The sequence below is a fragment of the Limulus polyphemus genome, unplaced genomic scaffold (assembly GCF_000517525.1).
Source record: "Limulus polyphemus unplaced genomic scaffold, Limulus_polyphemus-2.1.2 Scaffold206, whole genome shotgun sequence".
Lineage (NCBI taxonomy): Eukaryota > Metazoa > Arthropoda > Merostomata > Xiphosura > Limulidae > Limulus > Limulus polyphemus.
Genome location: NW_013665816.1, coordinates 124,627 through 142,944, shown reverse-complemented (window position 1 = coordinate 142,944; position 18,318 = coordinate 124,627). Strand labels below are relative to the sequence as shown.

General features: G+C 32.4%; 1 protein-coding gene and 1 long non-coding RNA gene across 3 annotated transcripts in view; one reads left to right on the top strand and one right to left on the bottom strand.

Annotated features, from left to right (window-relative positions):
* The window catches only part of LOC111085022, a 20,199-nt gene extending 18,693 nt beyond the window's left edge, over window positions 1-1,506 (top strand). The window contains exon 3 of the long non-coding RNA XR_002609880.1: window positions 1,437-1,506. This is a non-coding gene — a long non-coding RNA (uncharacterized LOC111085022). The remainder of the gene's footprint in view (window positions 1-1,436) is intronic.
* Window positions 1-18,318, bottom strand: part of LOC106478383 (lysosomal alpha-mannosidase-like) — a 43,326-nt gene that overhangs the window by 12,193 nt on the left and 12,815 nt on the right. For both annotated transcript variants that reach the window (XM_022381972.1, XM_013938926.2), the window contains exons 5-14: window positions 16,544-16,737; window positions 13,736-13,841; window positions 12,556-12,656; window positions 10,718-10,771; window positions 9,820-9,936; window positions 6,334-6,537; window positions 5,057-5,114; window positions 4,264-4,303; window positions 2,807-2,876; window positions 700-819 (exon numbers count right to left, since the gene is read on the bottom strand). In XM_022381972.1, the coding sequence (XP_022237680.1) occupies window positions 700-819; window positions 2,807-2,876; window positions 4,264-4,303; window positions 5,057-5,114; window positions 6,334-6,537; window positions 9,820-9,936; window positions 10,718-10,771; window positions 12,556-12,656; window positions 13,736-13,841; window positions 16,544-16,737 (1,064 nt within the window). The remainder of the gene's footprint in view (window positions 1-699; window positions 820-2,806; window positions 2,877-4,263; window positions 4,304-5,056; window positions 5,115-6,333; window positions 6,538-9,819; window positions 9,937-10,717; window positions 10,772-12,555; window positions 12,657-13,735; window positions 13,842-16,543; window positions 16,738-18,318) is intronic.

Genomic DNA, 18,318 nt, shown 5'->3' with positions numbered 1-18,318 from the left:
TTAATATAGCATGAGAAGGGGGAATAGGCTACTTGATATTGATAAACTCACGGATAGAAGAGGGAATAGGCTACTTGATATTGATAAACGCACGAATAGAAGAGGGAATAGGCTACTGGATAGAGAGAGAAATATTTTAATTGGTATATACGTTTAATGTACTAGATATAGTGGAACTCAGGAAAGAAGAAACAAATCAGAGGGAACCTGAAGATAAATGGACCTTATCGTCACTTTCAGTCACATCATTATCATCACATCTTTGCAGTGACACCATAATCACCTCATTACTACGTTAAGTGTTATTATATAGCTATCTTATCATTATTGCTTTCAGTCACATTAAGTAGTTGCCATATTATTGCTTGATTTAGTCGCATCTCACAGCTGCCTTATCATCACTGACTTAACTAATATCACAGTCACTCCATCATTACATTCAGTCACCTGGTACAACTGCCTTATGAACGCTGCATTTTAATCACATCACGGTCACCTTATCACTGCATTCAGTCACCCCAGTTTTTTTATGGTAATACACACCCACATCACATAATTAAGTTGTAATATATTTCAGTTATTTCATGACACGGTATTTAGTCACATATAACATGCATTGATGAGGTTTTAATGATAAATACTAAAGTATTGCATCATTCATTAATTTTATAATGGTATTGAGATGCATTACCTACTCACTTTTTCATTGTATTCAGTCACGTAGCAGCTGCTTTCATTTAGGTTTTCACAGTATTTGTAACCTCCATCTACACTAGCGTTACCAAATTGAAGGGTCTTCAGGGATTCTCCAATTATCTCCTGTAGATAAAACATTCATAAGTATAGTTTTAATATTGGATGAACATTAACATTTCTCACAAGTCATGCGGTAGACTCAAAAGTATGACTTTCAGAACCGTTGAAAAGTTTCTTAAGAGATTGTTCGTAAGATTTTTTCATCAGTGGTAAATCAAATCCAGAAAATATTGCACTAAAACTTACAGCTGATTAGGCTTACTGAGTTTCTCTATAATTATACTATAATTATGCATGGAGTAGTTATTGAGTAGTAACAGAGAAGGTAGCGTATGATCGGACAAACATGTATGAGTTGTTATTCTGGTCTGTATAAGTTGTTTTGAGCATTTTGTGTCAAAACACACATACACACCAGTTTTGTATAAAAGGGTGTGCTTTTGGCATAATCGTTTTCGAAACAGATTAACTTTGTTCAGGCAATTTCTCTGTACTTGATGTATAATCAAGAAATGGTGTGAAGTAAACGAACATTGCCAGAACATTAGGGTACCTCCAGTGTACTATATCCGGAAGCTTGAAACGACATCGGACTACAGGAAACATTGTTCCAGAAACGTCTGCTGGTTGACGCTGAAAAACTACTTCCAGAAATGACCGTGTTCAGGTCAGATTAACAGGTCAAGGTCAAAAGAATTCTTGCAACGCTTTACGACAGGAATGGAATGAACACATTCAATCAAGGGTACCTAGAAGAACAGTGAATAGGGGACCGATCAAACGAGGTTATTTAGCAAGAATCTGCAAACTTATATTAACCAGAATTTATCGCCGTAGCCGTTTTACTTGGGCAAGCCAGCATGTCAACTTACAGTTAGGAAACTGGCGACATGTCATCTTTTCTGATGAGTCCTGTTTCCCGTTTGTTAAAGCCGATGGTAGGATTCGTGTTCGTTGTTTACCTGGAGAACTGATGAGGGAACATTGTATTTCCCACAAGGAACACACAGGAGGTGGTGCAGTACATGTTTGGGCAGCTATTCATCATTGTAGAATAACTGCTCTTCATATCCTCCAGGAAAATTTTAATAGCGCCATATTTCTGCCATATGCTAGGGAAAAGTTTAGCAATAACTTTGTGTTCCAAGATTGTATGTGCATCACGTGATCCAGCGGTCAGAATCCCACTATATCCTATATATAGGGTGGGAAGTTAGCGGCTGGTGATAGTTTATGGTGCCGTTGCCTGCTAATATATATTATGTAATTTATAAATAAACGGATTTTGTTCTTATTCCGCTTGAGTTTGTACCCCTGTTAAAAATAATCATTCATACAAGAACGCAGAAGCAAATAATACCACAAATAGGAGGGGAAAAACAACTTTGTTGAAAAAACTTCGTCATACAGTCCATATGAAAACTCCTCAACATATAAAGCGTGAAGGTGAAACAAACTCATTATGTGCTTCTGATATTACAGATCAGTTACTCTCAAAGTGTAGACCTTGAACATATGTTTAGTTTGCAAATTGATTGGTTAAATGTTGTGTTATTTATTACAATCTCCAAGTCAACTTTTAAATATATATTATTAAAACCTCCAAGATCTCTCTCACAATACTTAGTCCAACCAACACAATTAATGTCTGTAAATTGCTCTGTTTAAAAGTTCTTGGTTTTTTTGTTCTTCTTAGCCTCGTCGTTAAACCTCCTATTTAAACGCAGTAAAAACGAAGAAGCTTGTGATCCAGCCAAGTAATTAATGTGTAATATAAATATTACCTGTCATTTTCCGAAGATAACGATCACATATGTTTATGTGTATATTGACATCATCGTAAAACTAAATTCAGCCTGATGACCAATGACAAATGAGTTTTTGCGGAACATGATGGCACGTGGGCAACCCAAATATAATAAATACTTTAGAGAGTACTAACCATCTAGTTAGCCATATAATAGTCTAGCGTGCTAACGTTAAATAAATCAATTCGAGTGTCTAAGAAAACCTGGCGTCCGCGTCAAGTTAAAGTTGAAAATATAAATACCTGACATTTCTCAATCCCAAAGTACAGCTGTTTGATGTAGTCTTTAGCTACATGTTCTTGTTCAGTGCCTCTAAGGAAGATAGAAAAAATATGGAATATAACATCAGAACAGACCAAATACAGATAATACATCAAAACAACACTGCACCAGTCCTAATAGTTGAATATTTATCCAGAATCTGCAAAATAAACCAATTAATTATTCATTTCTTGTACAACGAGATAAAATTTTTATTTTTTATGCAATTCCTCATCGATCAACGTTTAAATTTTTCAATCGCATTTTATTTGACCTAGAAAACACATTTCCTTCTTGTTCTTTTTTTATAGGCTTAAGAAATACTTTGTATATGACAATGAGATACACAAACACTCACCCTTTTTTTCCAATATCGGTAATTAATCTTTTACAGTTTCGTTTATATCTTGTTCAGTTTAATTTCGAAATGAAATCTACGAAGCTTTGAAGTAATCTTAAATTCTGAGTGTTCAAACTAATGTAGCAAAAGTAACATTTTGAATGATTTTTTGGGAGAATTAAAACCTCTAACCAAATTAAGATTATAATAAGATTTTTAAACTTATGATTTCAAAACTAAGAACAACGTACGACTAAAATATATCAGGTGTTCAAGTTTATGTTAAATGATATATTATAAATATTACATATAATTATATAATTTCCGAATGACTTCTTACTATTCCTATCTATCTGATTTAGTGTTGTTGTTTATTTTATCTTTTAAGAGATTAGGTCTCAGTACTGTTATCAATGTGCACGACTGGAACAGTGAGAGTTTAGACCCACACTGGACAGAAGGCGGATAGTTTTTCGTGTAGCTTTGTGCTTAACAACAACAAAATAGAATAAATATAACCGAATTGCTGGAGTGGTTATTTCAAAGAAACAATAAAAATATTTACTTGAAAGAGAGTTCTTCAGTTTAAGCGCTCAAAATATTGACATATTTCTACGTCAAGTCGCTCTTTTAACATTCAACAACGTTTAATTAAGACGTAGGTTAATTAATAGAGATAACTTATAAATCAAACATTAACTCTTTTTTGTACATTGTAACATACAGGTAACAAATCTATCTTTCTTAGTCAATACACGTACAAATGCTTCAATTCTGTTGTTGAATGCTTTTACTTCCATATAACTATCTAAATAAACCAGGGAAATATTTTTGTTGGTTCTTCAATTGAACAATGTTACTTCTATGTAACTATTTAACCCATTTATAACTTACCAAAATATATTTCACAAAAACATTTTCCCCCTATACTTTCATAATACATTTAAAAGAGGGTTAATAAACTCCCATTAAAACATTGTTATATATATCACACTTTCCCAAACAATAACACCATAGAAGTTAAGTTATTGTATTATGTCGTTGCAATTCTAAGCAATTAATTAAAATAGTTACCATGTTACCCAAACATTTACTTACGTTATTGCGTCATGATGTTGCAGGACAGCTACAGCTCGTTCTAATTTACAAAAGAATAAAACATTAAAACAAAGATAACACTTTGGTTGTTGTTTTTGACTAATTACTTGGCTTACTTATATTTCTTTTCTGAATATCTTTCAAATAGGTAGACAAACGAAGAAAGAGAGAGCGGAGAAATTAATAAATAATCCGGCGCAGATATCCCTCGAGTAGCTTCGCGCGAAATTCAACAACAAACAAATATCTACACTGACAAACACGCACAGACCAACAAACGTGTAGGAGAAACAGATGTAGATCGATAAGCAATGAGATACAGGAAAGAAAGACATATACAAATAGATAGACATAGACTGTCATTCGCATCGTACTGACCTAAATCAATCACATGATTTGACAGTTTAACAGAAAACAAGAGTGTCACACAGTGAAACATTTTCTAAAAGTTACGGTTCGTGTGACATTATTCATACATTACACACTAGGAATTAGATATTAAATCCGTAGATGAGCCTCAAAATCTAAGCAGTCTTGTGTCTCTTACTCCCTGCAGACTAAGTATATTACAACTAGAAAATTTAACTTATTCGCGTATAAATATCAATGGGCATTCTTTCATGAGATTACCCCGTAGCCTAATCTAGAAGTTGTGTAACTGAAGGTTACTCTAAAAGGAAAAATTACTATGGAATCTGTAAATCTCTTCTAACCTGTCGACATGTATAGATCATTAGAGATAATTAGATAACATGGTTGAATATATAAAAAATGCTAAGTATGTGGTGCTTACTTAAGAAGATAATGTCATCATTTTGTACTCCAGATAATGTAGAAAGCTGCTTACAGGCCTAAAAAATACGACAATCAGAGTTAAAACATTAACGTCGGTTGAACAAGAAAATCATATAACGTAATCATGAAACATCACTTACATAATAGCTATTCATCAACAGTTAATGGTAGTTTGGAGAATAAATTATATGTAATGTCGAATTCTTTTTTTTTATCTCAAATGAATCAACCTGTCACGATATTTGTAGCCCCTTTTTTATTTCTGTTACTTACACACTCTAGCAATTTGTAGCCCCTTTTTATTTCTGTTACTTACACACTCTAGCAATTTGTAGCACCTTTTTATTTCTGTTACTTACACACTCTAGCAATTTGTAGCCCCTTTTTTATTTCTGTTACTTACACACTCTAGCAATTTGTAGCCCCTTTTTTTATTTCTGTTACTTACACACTCTAGCAATTTAGTAATTTAGTTTCGAATTAATGAAGATGAAAGCTAAAATTTGAATTCAATCTTTAATTTTTTTTATTTGTTAAATATCCACACTTTTTATTCGTAACCTTTACTTTTAACATTCTAAAAATTTTTGGTAAAAATTACTTCCTTTCTCTGAAAAAAATTATTTAATTATTTATTTTTTACATTAAAAAGAACACTTCTAATACAATACAGTAGTGTGGGAAAAGTAACATCCCAAGAAAATAGTTCCAAGAGCAGATTTCTCATAAAGTATACTTATTAAAGAAAAAAATATAATCTACCTTTCAACAACAGATTTCTCAAACTGTATATATATATATATATATATTTATTTATATGTAATTTCTTTATTCTGATTTATTTGTTCTACCGTGTTTTGTATTGGAGATTGGGCGGGGATATGAGTTTTAATCCCTCATAACCTGGAAACTAGTGCGAATTCGGGGAACAATTCGGATTTCATTGCAAGGAGTAAAAATTTTTATTTAAAATTTTTAAAAAACGAGAATACCTGAAAATTTTGTTTAGGAATCTGCCCACCAAAAATATCTTCCTGCCTCGCAAAGTGGGCGTTAAAATACTTACTTCGTTTTTCTATTGCTCAAAAAATAGAGTTTTGATAAAGTAGATATATATATTTTAAGGTGCCAGTTCCTTTTTCTATAGCCACAACAATATAATTCAAATAAAGTACAGTTTCCTGAAACACTTACAACCATGCTGTTGTGACACTTCTTTATATATTCTTCGAATTTATATCTCGTGACCGTAACTATCAAGTAATGTGTACTAGCCTGTAAAAACGTGTTGGCTTCTCTTGCATAAAGCTTAAGGCTAGGTCGACTTGTGTAGTAGCCAGTCCAGTAGCTATGAACTCTGTCAGCGTAGGGAAAGAAGTCTTCTGCAGTAACACTCCAGTGGACGTTTGTCTGGTTAAGACTTCTGAGATAACAGGCCGGTGTAGAATAAAACATGTTCACCCTACTGCCTGTAGCTTGCTGAAATGCATAATTTCATTTTATTTTATGTAGTGCTTTTCTTATAATACAGATCGAATATAGTTAGATCCACAATCTCAAAATACAAAAACTGTTTTTTCATCTGTTTTCTTAAACAAAGCACAAATTTTCGGCTAGATTCTTTTTTCAGGTGCGTATTCTAAATAATCTACAAGTAAAATAGCATCATAAAACAATTATATGTCGTTTTACTTTGTTGTTGTCGTTTACAAATATCTAAAATTTTGTATGTAAGCTTTCGCATTTTATCTTCAACATCCAAATATCTCGTGGAGGTTCATAAACATCTCCATTAAGTTTGGAAAAACTAGCATTCTCATCAGTAGTTTGATTAGATGTAGCTTGGCTTTTACTATTATGAGGGATATCTTTTGGTATGTTTTTTTTAATTTTTCAAAATACAATCTTATACAGCATGCCAACTGCTCAATGTTACACCCATCACTTGAAAATATTATCAGTCACTCCAGCGGTATATGACATTTGTGGACTCTTAGTTAGAGAACAATAACATTTTCCGAGAGAAAGTTTAAAGTCAGAACTTCACTTGGCCATCAACCTTCTTCTGGTGTTTTCTCTGAAGAAACTAAAGCTTCAGGAATGCCCATAGCCGAAAATGTGTCCATTGTTATATATATAAAAAGAAACACAGATTATATATATTTCACGATTGTAGATTAGTAAATTTCTTTAACACAGTTTAATTACAATATTTATCATTCCTCTATTTATTTTTAACAGCCAAAATCTGTACTACGGACCACAACCCAAACACGAAAACACACGAAATACAATCAAGAAGAAGAAAGAAAAAATTAACTTTTTGGCGTAAGATAAAACCAACTTTAAGATTTTTCATTAATGTTTAGAATTACCACAAAAATTGGTTTTATAGCAGTAATCCGGGATTTGAAGTTTTTGATAACACTAATGAGCGATAAAGCTTCAGCATAAAGTAGTCATTTACTGATAGAAATTGAATGCTAAGAAGCAAATCAGCGTTCTTGGACGTATATACTTGATATGAGACTTATGTCGACGTAAAGTTTCTGCCATATTACTATTATTTTGAGCCTCATGTCACAGAAATATTCGTTTAGCCTACTCACTTATCATGAGACAAATTTTCCAATAGCTAGTTTTATCCTAACTTTATTATTTAAAAGATTCAAGTTCAAACTTTCGTCTCTTATTAGAGACGAAGATAGAGAACAGTTACGTTTTTTGTGAGCTTTCACGAAGCATTTCTTTCATTCTACTTCAATCAGTACTGGCCTAGGTGTTATTCCCAAGTCCGATAACCAGTGAGAGCCATCTTGTACACGTGATACAATATTCCATCATTACTATATCATTCACTAATGTTTTCTTTGAGCTTATGTCCCATTTGTTAGATCGTTCTTCAGAAATAACGAGTTTTCTTTTTTTTTATGTTTTTATGAATACGGGTAAAACATTCTCAGCAAAAATAATTATTATTTGAAATCTTAAAACATATTCCGTTTTACCTTACCTATTTAAAACACTAGATACAGCACAGATGATGAGATTGATATATGACTATACATTCTTCTTTGTATTCACTCAGAAGTTCTTATTAATAATGATACAGTCCTACGAATTTAAACTTCATAAAAGCTGTTTTGGATTTAATAATGGATTATCCATAATTCAGCTACGCAGATTTCGGAAATAATATTCATTTTTTTCTATCACGGTAAGGATTTTTTTTTTTACAAATTGGGAAGAAAACAAAATTCTTACTTACATCAAATTTGCAACATATTTATCACAAACTTGTCAGAATATGTTTGGGTTATTTACAGAACCTCTTGTTGCTATAGCGACGAATAAATGATATTGAAAAGAAAAAATAATGTCAAAGTGCACGCACAAACAAATACTATCCAGAAATGACACCTCATGCGGCCTGTTAACCGTTTATATACTACCTGTCGTAGATTCTAGAACGACTCATAACATTCTCACGTCGCGATTTGTCTAGAGAAATCTATAGTCACTGGTTGTAAACATGTTAAGCATAACAAAATTTGACCCGATTTCAGTGAAAATTATTCACTTGTGTAAAAGTACATATGACGTTTTGTGAAAAATCTGTACGTGATGGAGAAAAATGGATATCATTTTCGGATTCAGCGTACAGAAATTACTGTAAACGTGTAAAAATTTCAAGACAATAAAACCACCGCAGGCCTGGGTTATTAATCTACTGTTCTCACGTTGACGCAGTTGTCTATTGACCAGCTCCGGGATCAATAAGACTAGCTCGCTGATTTGTCAGTTCTTCTGAATAATGAAAAGATTAACTCATGACGATAGTAATTAGTAATATATAGAATTAAAATAAATAATATTATAGTGTTCAAAACTCCCACCCCAATTCGCACGTGTAATGACATAAATAATATTAATAGTTGTTGTTCAAACAGTTTGCTAACATCGATTGATCTCAACCATTATTAGGTATGTGATACTTGAAGAGCCGTAGGATTGAGCGAAAGGCCTCGTCGGTACTGTGTATAGCAGATGTGATGTAGCTGATATAAAAAAAAACTTAGCCTAAAAATTCTAGTTTTTTATGACACATCATGTTTTCTATCATCTGTAAAATAGAATGAATATTTTATTCGTAATCTTTTTTTTTTAAAAAAAATGACATGTGCACTAAGGAAAAGAGCAACATAATATACAAAAACAGAATTAAAAAACTATTAGAAAATGCAGTCAAATAATTTAGCTAATCATTTATAGATTTCGATGAAGATTATTTGACCAGAAATTAATTCTCGACTGTTTTATTTTACCACCATTTTTTGAGAGAAAAAGGAATTACCTGTGTTATTTACAACTTTAGCCGCAAAGTTGTGTTTAAGCTAAAATGCGAATGAATGGCAGTGTTTGTACGTCAATTACAATTAATCATACTTTTAAGTTTTATTTCAAGTAAATTCTTAACCTTAGCAATATACGGAGATCATTGCCAAGGTGACCTTCAAACAGTTCGATGAAAGCTTTTAATAAATAAAGTGTGATAAAAAATCAAAATATTTAATCAAATATCTTATGAAAAATTCAACCAAAATGCACTAACTGTATAACCCCTTTTCCAAAGGACGAAACGTCTGCTAAGTTTCACGCGATCCTAATTTTCGCAATTCAGATAATCTAGTTCTAAACACCTTAACCTATATTACATATTTCACACATAACAGAAGCCTTAGGTGCTTCAAAGCTACGTACCATGTTGTTAACGTAGTACATAAGTTTGTCGAGACTTTGGTACCACTTCTCTGCAGCCTCATAATAGAAGTCCATTCCCATGGTAACCACCAGATGGTTCGTTGTGTAATGTGTCGCCTAAATACATGGAAACAAAACAATCTTTCTATAAGCAGTGATTAATTTCTTTCGGATCTCTCCGGATGAGATTTTTTTTCTATGTAAAAGCGGAATTACTCTAATTTTCATACTGTCTCGGTTGCATTGCAAGTGCTCCCTAGTTGCTCAGCGGTAAGTTTGCAGACTTACGACGCTAAATATTAGGTTTCAATACTCGTGGTGGCAGATCACACCTTATCTACTATGTAGCTTTGCGCTTAACAACAAACAAAAAAAAAGCATTCGAAGTTGATATTTAATTGAAATGGTCAACTACATTACTTTCTTCTAAGCACCATCCCGAATAGTAGCTGTAATAAACATTTCAATTGTTATCTTCGAAAACTCTAACTTTCCTCCTCTCCCACCCGCCAACAGAGATTGGTATATTGCTGTCTGCGCCGTGTTAAATATATATTTACTTTAAGAATGTTAAATTATAACTATAGGACATAATTATAAACCAATTGTTTGTTGTACAGATACGTGAATAAAAATCAATCAGTTACGGTAAAATACAAAGAAGTCGTTTAAAAAGCAATCGTTGATTTAAGTGATACCTGGTTAAATAAAATTGTTACTTAAAAGTAATAGGTCAGATATACACGTAAATCAATACTAAATTTAAGTAGAACTTCTAACAAAAAATGGTTGAAAAGATTTACAAGATTTCAAAGTTAGTATCAAAACTTAACAAGCGAGTGTGTTAGTACTGTTTTTTAATTAGTATCTAAAAAAATGCTTTCATCGCCACCCTTACCTGTGACATAATTGTATCTTTAAACTGGTATGCCTTCATTTTTCCATTCAGGTCCTACACAACACAAAATATTCTGATCAAATAACGACACTTAAACAGTTATATTTATGAGTCGTTTCATTGGTCTTAAAGTATTTCATTATAAGTATTATATGTCCCAGTCACATGTTTCGTGTTTCAATGGCCAAACTTGAAGGAGAAGTATTTGATACTATAGTACGTAAAACGAGCAAACCAGTTGATGGAAAAATCAAATTAAAAAATCCCATACTAGTTTCCCTACCTTAAAACGTATACTAAAGTTCAATGAGTGACACATCTGTGTGGGCTGATATTGCTTCAGAGTGTAGCTCTGTGCTGCTCTTAATACGAACTCTGTTTATATTACAATAAAAAAGTGAATACGGTTAGTGATGAGTCACAGTGAAAAATAGAAAGCCTTAAAACTTATTCTAATAAAATCGTTGATGCTGATTGTATTAAACATAATCTGTGAGTAAAGTATTTAAACAGCATGTTAGGATTACAAGCAAGAGGATATTAAAATCTAGCAGTTCGTAAAAAGCAAGCAAAAACTGCTAATAAATTACAAGTGGCATTTGCAGCATTTATCATAAAACTTCTCTCGTACAAAGTTTGCGCAACAGATGTCGCCTCATTCTCGAAGAATATCCTTAATTATGAACAAAAAATCTCGTGTGTATATGTGACTAAAGAGAGTGCGAAGAGGAGCAAACAAAAAGAATGACTAACTAGAGATTCGATTCATTTAAACCAGTCGTTTTACTTATCTATTCGAATCAAAGTTTTCTATATTTATTATCTGCATTACTTATGCAATAACAGTTAGAAAAAAATATTTTATCCTGAATGGATAAGGTTTACTAAACTAGTATATCTCAGAGTAACAAGACAGTATATTTTATGAATGGATTAGGTCTACTAAACTAGTATATCTCAGAGTAACAAGACAGTATATTTTACGAATGGATTAGGTCTACTAAACTAGTATATCTCAGAGTAACAAGACAGTATATTTTACGAATGGATTAGGTCTACTAAACTAGTATATCTCAGAGTAACAAGACAGTATATCTTATGAATGGCTTAGGTATACTAAACTAGTATATCCCAGAGTAACAAGACAGTATATTTTATGAATGGCTTAGGTCTACTAAACTAGTATATCTCAGAGTAACAAGACAGTATATTTTATGAATGGATTAAGTCTACTAAACTAGTATATCTCAGAGTGACAAGACAGTATGTTTTATACTAGATTGATCACACCAATCATTTCAAGATAGAGTAGCGTTTTGTATAATAGTTAGATTAGATAATATCTTGATAGGATAGTGTGTTCTACGGTAGTTTGATCAAATCACATCTTGAAATAAATAATGTGTTCTATAATAGCTATATTAAACTTTTTTTCATTTCAGTTATTGGATAGTTTGTTCTACACTAATAGATCAGATCACATCTAAAATGATTAAATATGGTGTTATTTACTAGTTAAATCAAATCACATCTAAAATGATTGAATGTGGTGTTCTATACTAGTTAGATCAAATCACATCTTCAACTGACTGAATAGTGTGTTATATTCTAATTATATCAAAATGCATCTTGAAATGACGTATTAGTGTGTTCTGTACTAGTTAAACCAAATCATACCTTAAGTAACCGAATATTGTATTTTATAATCGTCAAAAAAAAAATCACGTAATAAATTATTGAATATTATTCTCTATACTAGTTAGATTAGACCACATACTGATATGACTAAATGCGGTATTCTGTAATTTGCTTGATAAAAGAAAAAACTATTTTTTTACCGTGATTGGAGGATCTGCACATTTCACGTCAAAACAGAACCCTTTTGGAGGCCAGTAGACATTGGGTAAAACTCCAGTAAATAAGTAGCTTCGAGCACCCTCTAATCGATTAAAAATCAGCATAATTCAACGAGAGGTGTATAATCTATTGCTGGTCTATATAATCTTTCTGTATCATCTTATGATGCAAAAAAAGTGTAGTTAGTGATTTTTTGTATCAACAGGAAATAAGTAGTTTTTAAACATTGCATCAATATTACTGCACATGTTTTACAATTGCTATAGTTTCTTTAGGCATGTTTTAACCTAAACTGTTAATACAGCCTGGTAAGAGATCTTAAGGTTGGACCATCCTGAATGTAGAACTGCCTACCAGAATAGGAACAATCAAGTAGCAATATCCAACCAGCTTTTACACGGTCACTCTGAATTGAATAATAAAATTCACTTTCTCTCAACTCGCACACATCTACAAGTGTGAAACGTGTTCCACGGCATATTAAGGAGTCGAATGTGACCTTTTGTCCCGAAGGTCGTCACACTAACCACTAAACAAGGCCCAATCCACATTTTCTTTAACCATTTAAACTGTATCATTGTTTAATGTTAACCATATTCACACTAACCACTAAACAAGGCCCAATCCACATTTTCTTTAACCATTTAAACTGTATCATTGTTTAATGTTAACCATATTCACACTAACCACTAAACAAGGCCCAATCTACATTTTTCTTAACCATTTAAACTGTATCATTGTTCAATGTTAACCATATTCACGCTAACCTCTAAGCCAGGCTCGATCCACATTTTCTTTAACCATTTAAACTGTATCATTGTTTAATGTTAACCATATTCACACTAACCACTAAATAAGGTCCAATCCACATTTTCTATAACCATTTTAATTGTATAATTGTTTAACGTTAACTTTATTCACGCTAACCACTAAACAAGGCCTAATCCGCATTTTATTTAACCATTTAAATTGTATAATTGTTTAACGTTAACTTTATTCACATTTTTATTTAATCCGCATATCTCACAATCGTAGTTTTGTTGGATTTTTTATTTTTGCATAAGTGATAAGTAAAAATTATTTTGGTTACTGATTATTTCAACATTCGACATTATGTAAGAATTAGGTTTGTTTGTTCAGCAACCTATCAATTAATCTCACCCAAACTCTGGCTAACTTTCCATAGGAATTCCATTGTTTTTGTTGCTCTTCTGTTCTTGATATCTTGGTAATCAATTCTTCCAAGAAACAACCCATCAAAAAACATCTGTAATATTGAAGAAAGTAAAAATAGGTGAAATAGATTTGTCATTATAAAGCACCGAGTAGAAAAAAAATCACAAAATAAGAACGTGATGCGCTTTGGTTAAGACAGAAGTTGTACTTTTCGAAAGGGTTTCTTGATCTGTGCAGTATATTTTAGGATATAAAAATATTGCTAATGTTTTGAAAAGATTTATAATTTGACTGAATAGTAACAAACTGTAAATGTTATTTAACAGTGGGAAAATATTTGTAGTATAGTTAAGCAAAGTAAAAAATTAGTAAATATTATTAACGTTACAAAATATTTTTGTAATATAAATCAACATACGTGAAACGTATTTGTGAACATTGTTGATAAAAACTAAAACATTGGATCAATTTTTAACAATCTAAAGCATTAGTAATTTTGTGCAAAAGATCGAAAACGTGAATTTTTGCAAACTAACGAGGTGACAGTGGCGTTCTTTATATATCTATTACGTGTTCGTTGTCTTCTTCAAAACAAATAAATATCTTAATCAATAGTACGTAATCCTTTGCAACATGATTTATCAGAGAGTAAAAGTATCGTCGCTCATGTAATTAAAAACTTCTGTAAGAACAGTGGTGTAACACCTATAGTAGGATAAAACGGATTATTTACCTGCTTCACAATCGAAGCTTTAATTTCTTTCCTCTACCACGAGAAAGACAATAGAAATGATGCGAGTGATAACTGATAAGCTTTCTAAACTTTTCTGAACTTCGAAAAAAGTCTTTAATCGGGTAAACTGGAAAAAGCTATTTCACGTATTCATGAACGTTGGAGTATACTGGAGAGACAGATAACTGATATATGGACTAGATAGCGGCGATAAGAGCGTCAAATTAAGGGTTAGAATCTGGAATATGGGAAGAGGGGTGAGACAGGGGTGCTAAATATATCCGATAATTTGAAACACATATGCAGAGGTAATTATTATAGAAAAGCATGGACGGAATTGGAGAAAACGTAGAAAGTTAGGGGTCAGAGAGTGAGGTCCATCAAATTTACAAAAAACAAAGTTCTAGTAGCCAGTTCTTAGGAGAGCTTGCAGAAACTAGTGGAGGGGTTGAACGTGGTGGGAAACGATTTTGGAACACAAATGAATGTTCACAAAACAAAAATAATGAAATTGTTATGAAGGAACGGAGACGAGTTGAACATCACACTGACTAAAAAACAGCTGGAACAAATTACCCAGTTTAGATGTTTAGGAAATATTCTTACAAAGGATTATAAATGCGCAAAGATAAACAGCGCAAAGATTGCAATGAGGAAAGTGGCGTTTAGTAAAAGGAATGAGATGCTGACCACCAAAGACTCGTCAGTACTACGGCTTGATGTGTTATGTTGTATGGAGCAGACGCATGGGCACTGAGAAAAGAATACATTAGAATATCAGAGTTTTTAGGTGTGTTTTGGCTATAAATGAAAAAAAAAATACAACTGGAGAGAGAGAGAGGAGTAGATAGATATATTCCCTCAAGATGATGAAGAAAAAACTGATCCTTGATGGAGAAAATCTGGAAAACGCAAAATATATAGCTGGGACACCTTTTTCGCGGAGACTATTTGATGAATAAGATCCTAGATATGGAAGGATTAAAGAGAAACAACGTAGGGCATGAAATGAAAAGCACTGCTAGACGAACTGACATTTGGTGGGAGGAGGGGGCTCTATGGTTAAATGAAGAGGAGAGTCCAAAAGAGGGGGTTGGAAGACGAACTGTTGAACGAAAAGCCTGTGCCCTTGGGTAGATAACTCAATAATATCCACGAGAATACCTGTATATTCCACGTCTGACAAAAGAAACCTCTAATTATTTATCTGTTTCACAAGAAAATCTAATTCTCCTGTTTTACAACGAAATCCAATTTTCTCACCTGTTACATAAGAAATGCTTATTCTTTAGACGTTTATAAAAAATCTACTTGTTTCACAAAATAACCTAACCTTTTGCCTGTTCTTTAAGAAAATGCTGACTGTTGACGTGTTCCTAACACGATTTACCTGCTAAACAATAAAATAATAATAATTTCTGATTCGTTTCACAAGAAAATCGATTATTGTATTCTTTCACAGGAAGCTAATATCACTAATTACTTATCTTTTACACGAGAGAACGCTAATTTTTATGTGTTACAAAGGCAAATCCTGATTCTTAATCAGTTTCAGAAGTCAATTCACAAGAAAATCGATTATTGTAGTCTTTCACAGGAAGCTAATATCACTAATTACTTATCTTTTACACGAGAGAACGCTAATTTTTACGTGTTACAAAGGCTAATCCTGATTCTTAACCAGTTTCAGAAGTCAATTCACAAGAAAATCGATTATTGTATTCTTTCACAGGAAGCTAATATCACTAATTACTTATCTTTTAAACGAGAGAACGCTAATTTTTACGTGTTACAAAGGCAAATCCTGATTCTTAACCAGTTTCAGAAGTCAATTGACAAGAAAATCGATTATTGTATTCTTTCACAGGAAGCTAATATCACTAATTACTTATCTTTTACACGAGAGAACGCTAATTTTTACGTGTTACAAAGGCAAATCCTGATTCTTAACCAGTTTCAGAAGTCAATTCCAGATCTTTGAAAGTGAAATCAAAGAAGCTTATAACTAAGGATCCTCATTCTTAAATCTTTTATACAAGCAAATCCCTGGTTTTTATTACCTGTGACAACAGAGAAGCATGCTCCCGGGAATGCCCAAACGAGTCTATCTGCCATCCAACTCTAGGTAAAGCACACTGACCAAATGTATCATTTAGCCATCTCAAACCAAGAGTAATTTGGTCAATAATTCCTGAATAATGTGTTACAGCTTCATCATTCATTGTCCAGCCTCCCCCTGCAAATTCCAACTGCCCTACAAAATAAACCAAAAAAGGAGGAGGTAATTTTTTGAATATGCAGCCAAAATCCAACCACTGATTTTCGCTTCAAACTTTAAAAGAAAAATCATGTACACTTGTTATGACTTTTCTGTTTCATGCTATGATGCTGACAAAAATCAAACCTTGCCCGTGTTTATGCAAAAATGAAGAGGAAACCAAACAACTTTCATCTTTCACTAGAATTGGAAGGATTTACTTTTATAATTCATGAAGTACACAAAAAACATGAAAGTTTTTAAAAATTAAAGTGTGAAAAACATTAGCTGTTGACTGTTTATAGGCATTTAATACGCTGTAATGTATTTCTTGTGCTCCTCACAGAACATAGTAATATCAAGATAAAACATATCACGTTAAATCACAAAATTTTATTTCCCACCAGCCCTACAATTGTAACGAATTTGTTATTATATACTTATTTTAATACTAATGTTTGTTTGGATTAAATGTATATTTAGAAACATACGTGGCTTAAACTGTTAAATACGTATTGCAAAACTCCCCCCTATTCACTAAAGTTGTAGAAGACTCTCGAGAGTAAGAATCAACAATATGTATATGCGTGAGCGCTTGTGTTAGCGCCAGTATTGTTACGTAAAACTGAAATTTCTAGAAAACCTCCACACGCCTATAAATATAACCAATACGACGTGTCAAAAAAGAGAGTATCTATTATTAGTTTGCTATAGTCAATGCGCTATAAACTTTGGAAGCTATAACTGTGATTGTTATAACGCTTATCAATCGGAAAACTTCAAATATTTGACCAGGAGTATTTACAAAGTTCGAACATTACAAATCATTTAACTTCAGTGGATTCTCATAGGATATTAGTATTTTTTACGAAAACATTACATAACGTCACGGTGGAAAACCCGGTATGTGTGTGGCTGATAAATAACGAAGGATAAAGCTAGCTAGCTCCCTGTCAAGTGAATTATACCTACGTCAACTCGTAATCAACTCGCCCATCGTGAACCCTCGATAAGATATCGAAGTTCCAGACTAAAAGGAAGACTTTCTATTGCTTGTCAGTTTGTGAAACTGTTTATAAATCATTGTTTGTAATAACTATTTGTAATAACTGTTATTGTAAACTGTGTTGTTGTGTGTATATTAAAACGTATTTGTGTTTACAAAGAAAACTGTGTGTATAAATCTTGTTGGCAAATATCATAAACTGACTATATATCGGCTTTTACTAAACTACTAAATTTAAAGTATCATTTAGCTCGGTTTCAGACCATTCGAAATTATAATACGTAACACAATAAAAAGATGAAACATAGCATCAAAAATATTAACAGATATCACAAAACTATCTTATAGACTAAAAACAATGAATTGAAAATTTGTTTTAGAACCGAATGACAACAAGATAAAACATACATAACATGTAATAACCAAGTCCATCTCAGAGCCTAAAAACAACGAGATGAAGCATATACCACATGTACTAATAAAGCTCATCTCAGAGTCCAAAAACAACGAGATGAAACATATATTGCATGTGATGATAAGACTCGTTTCACAACCTAGCAACAACGAAAAAT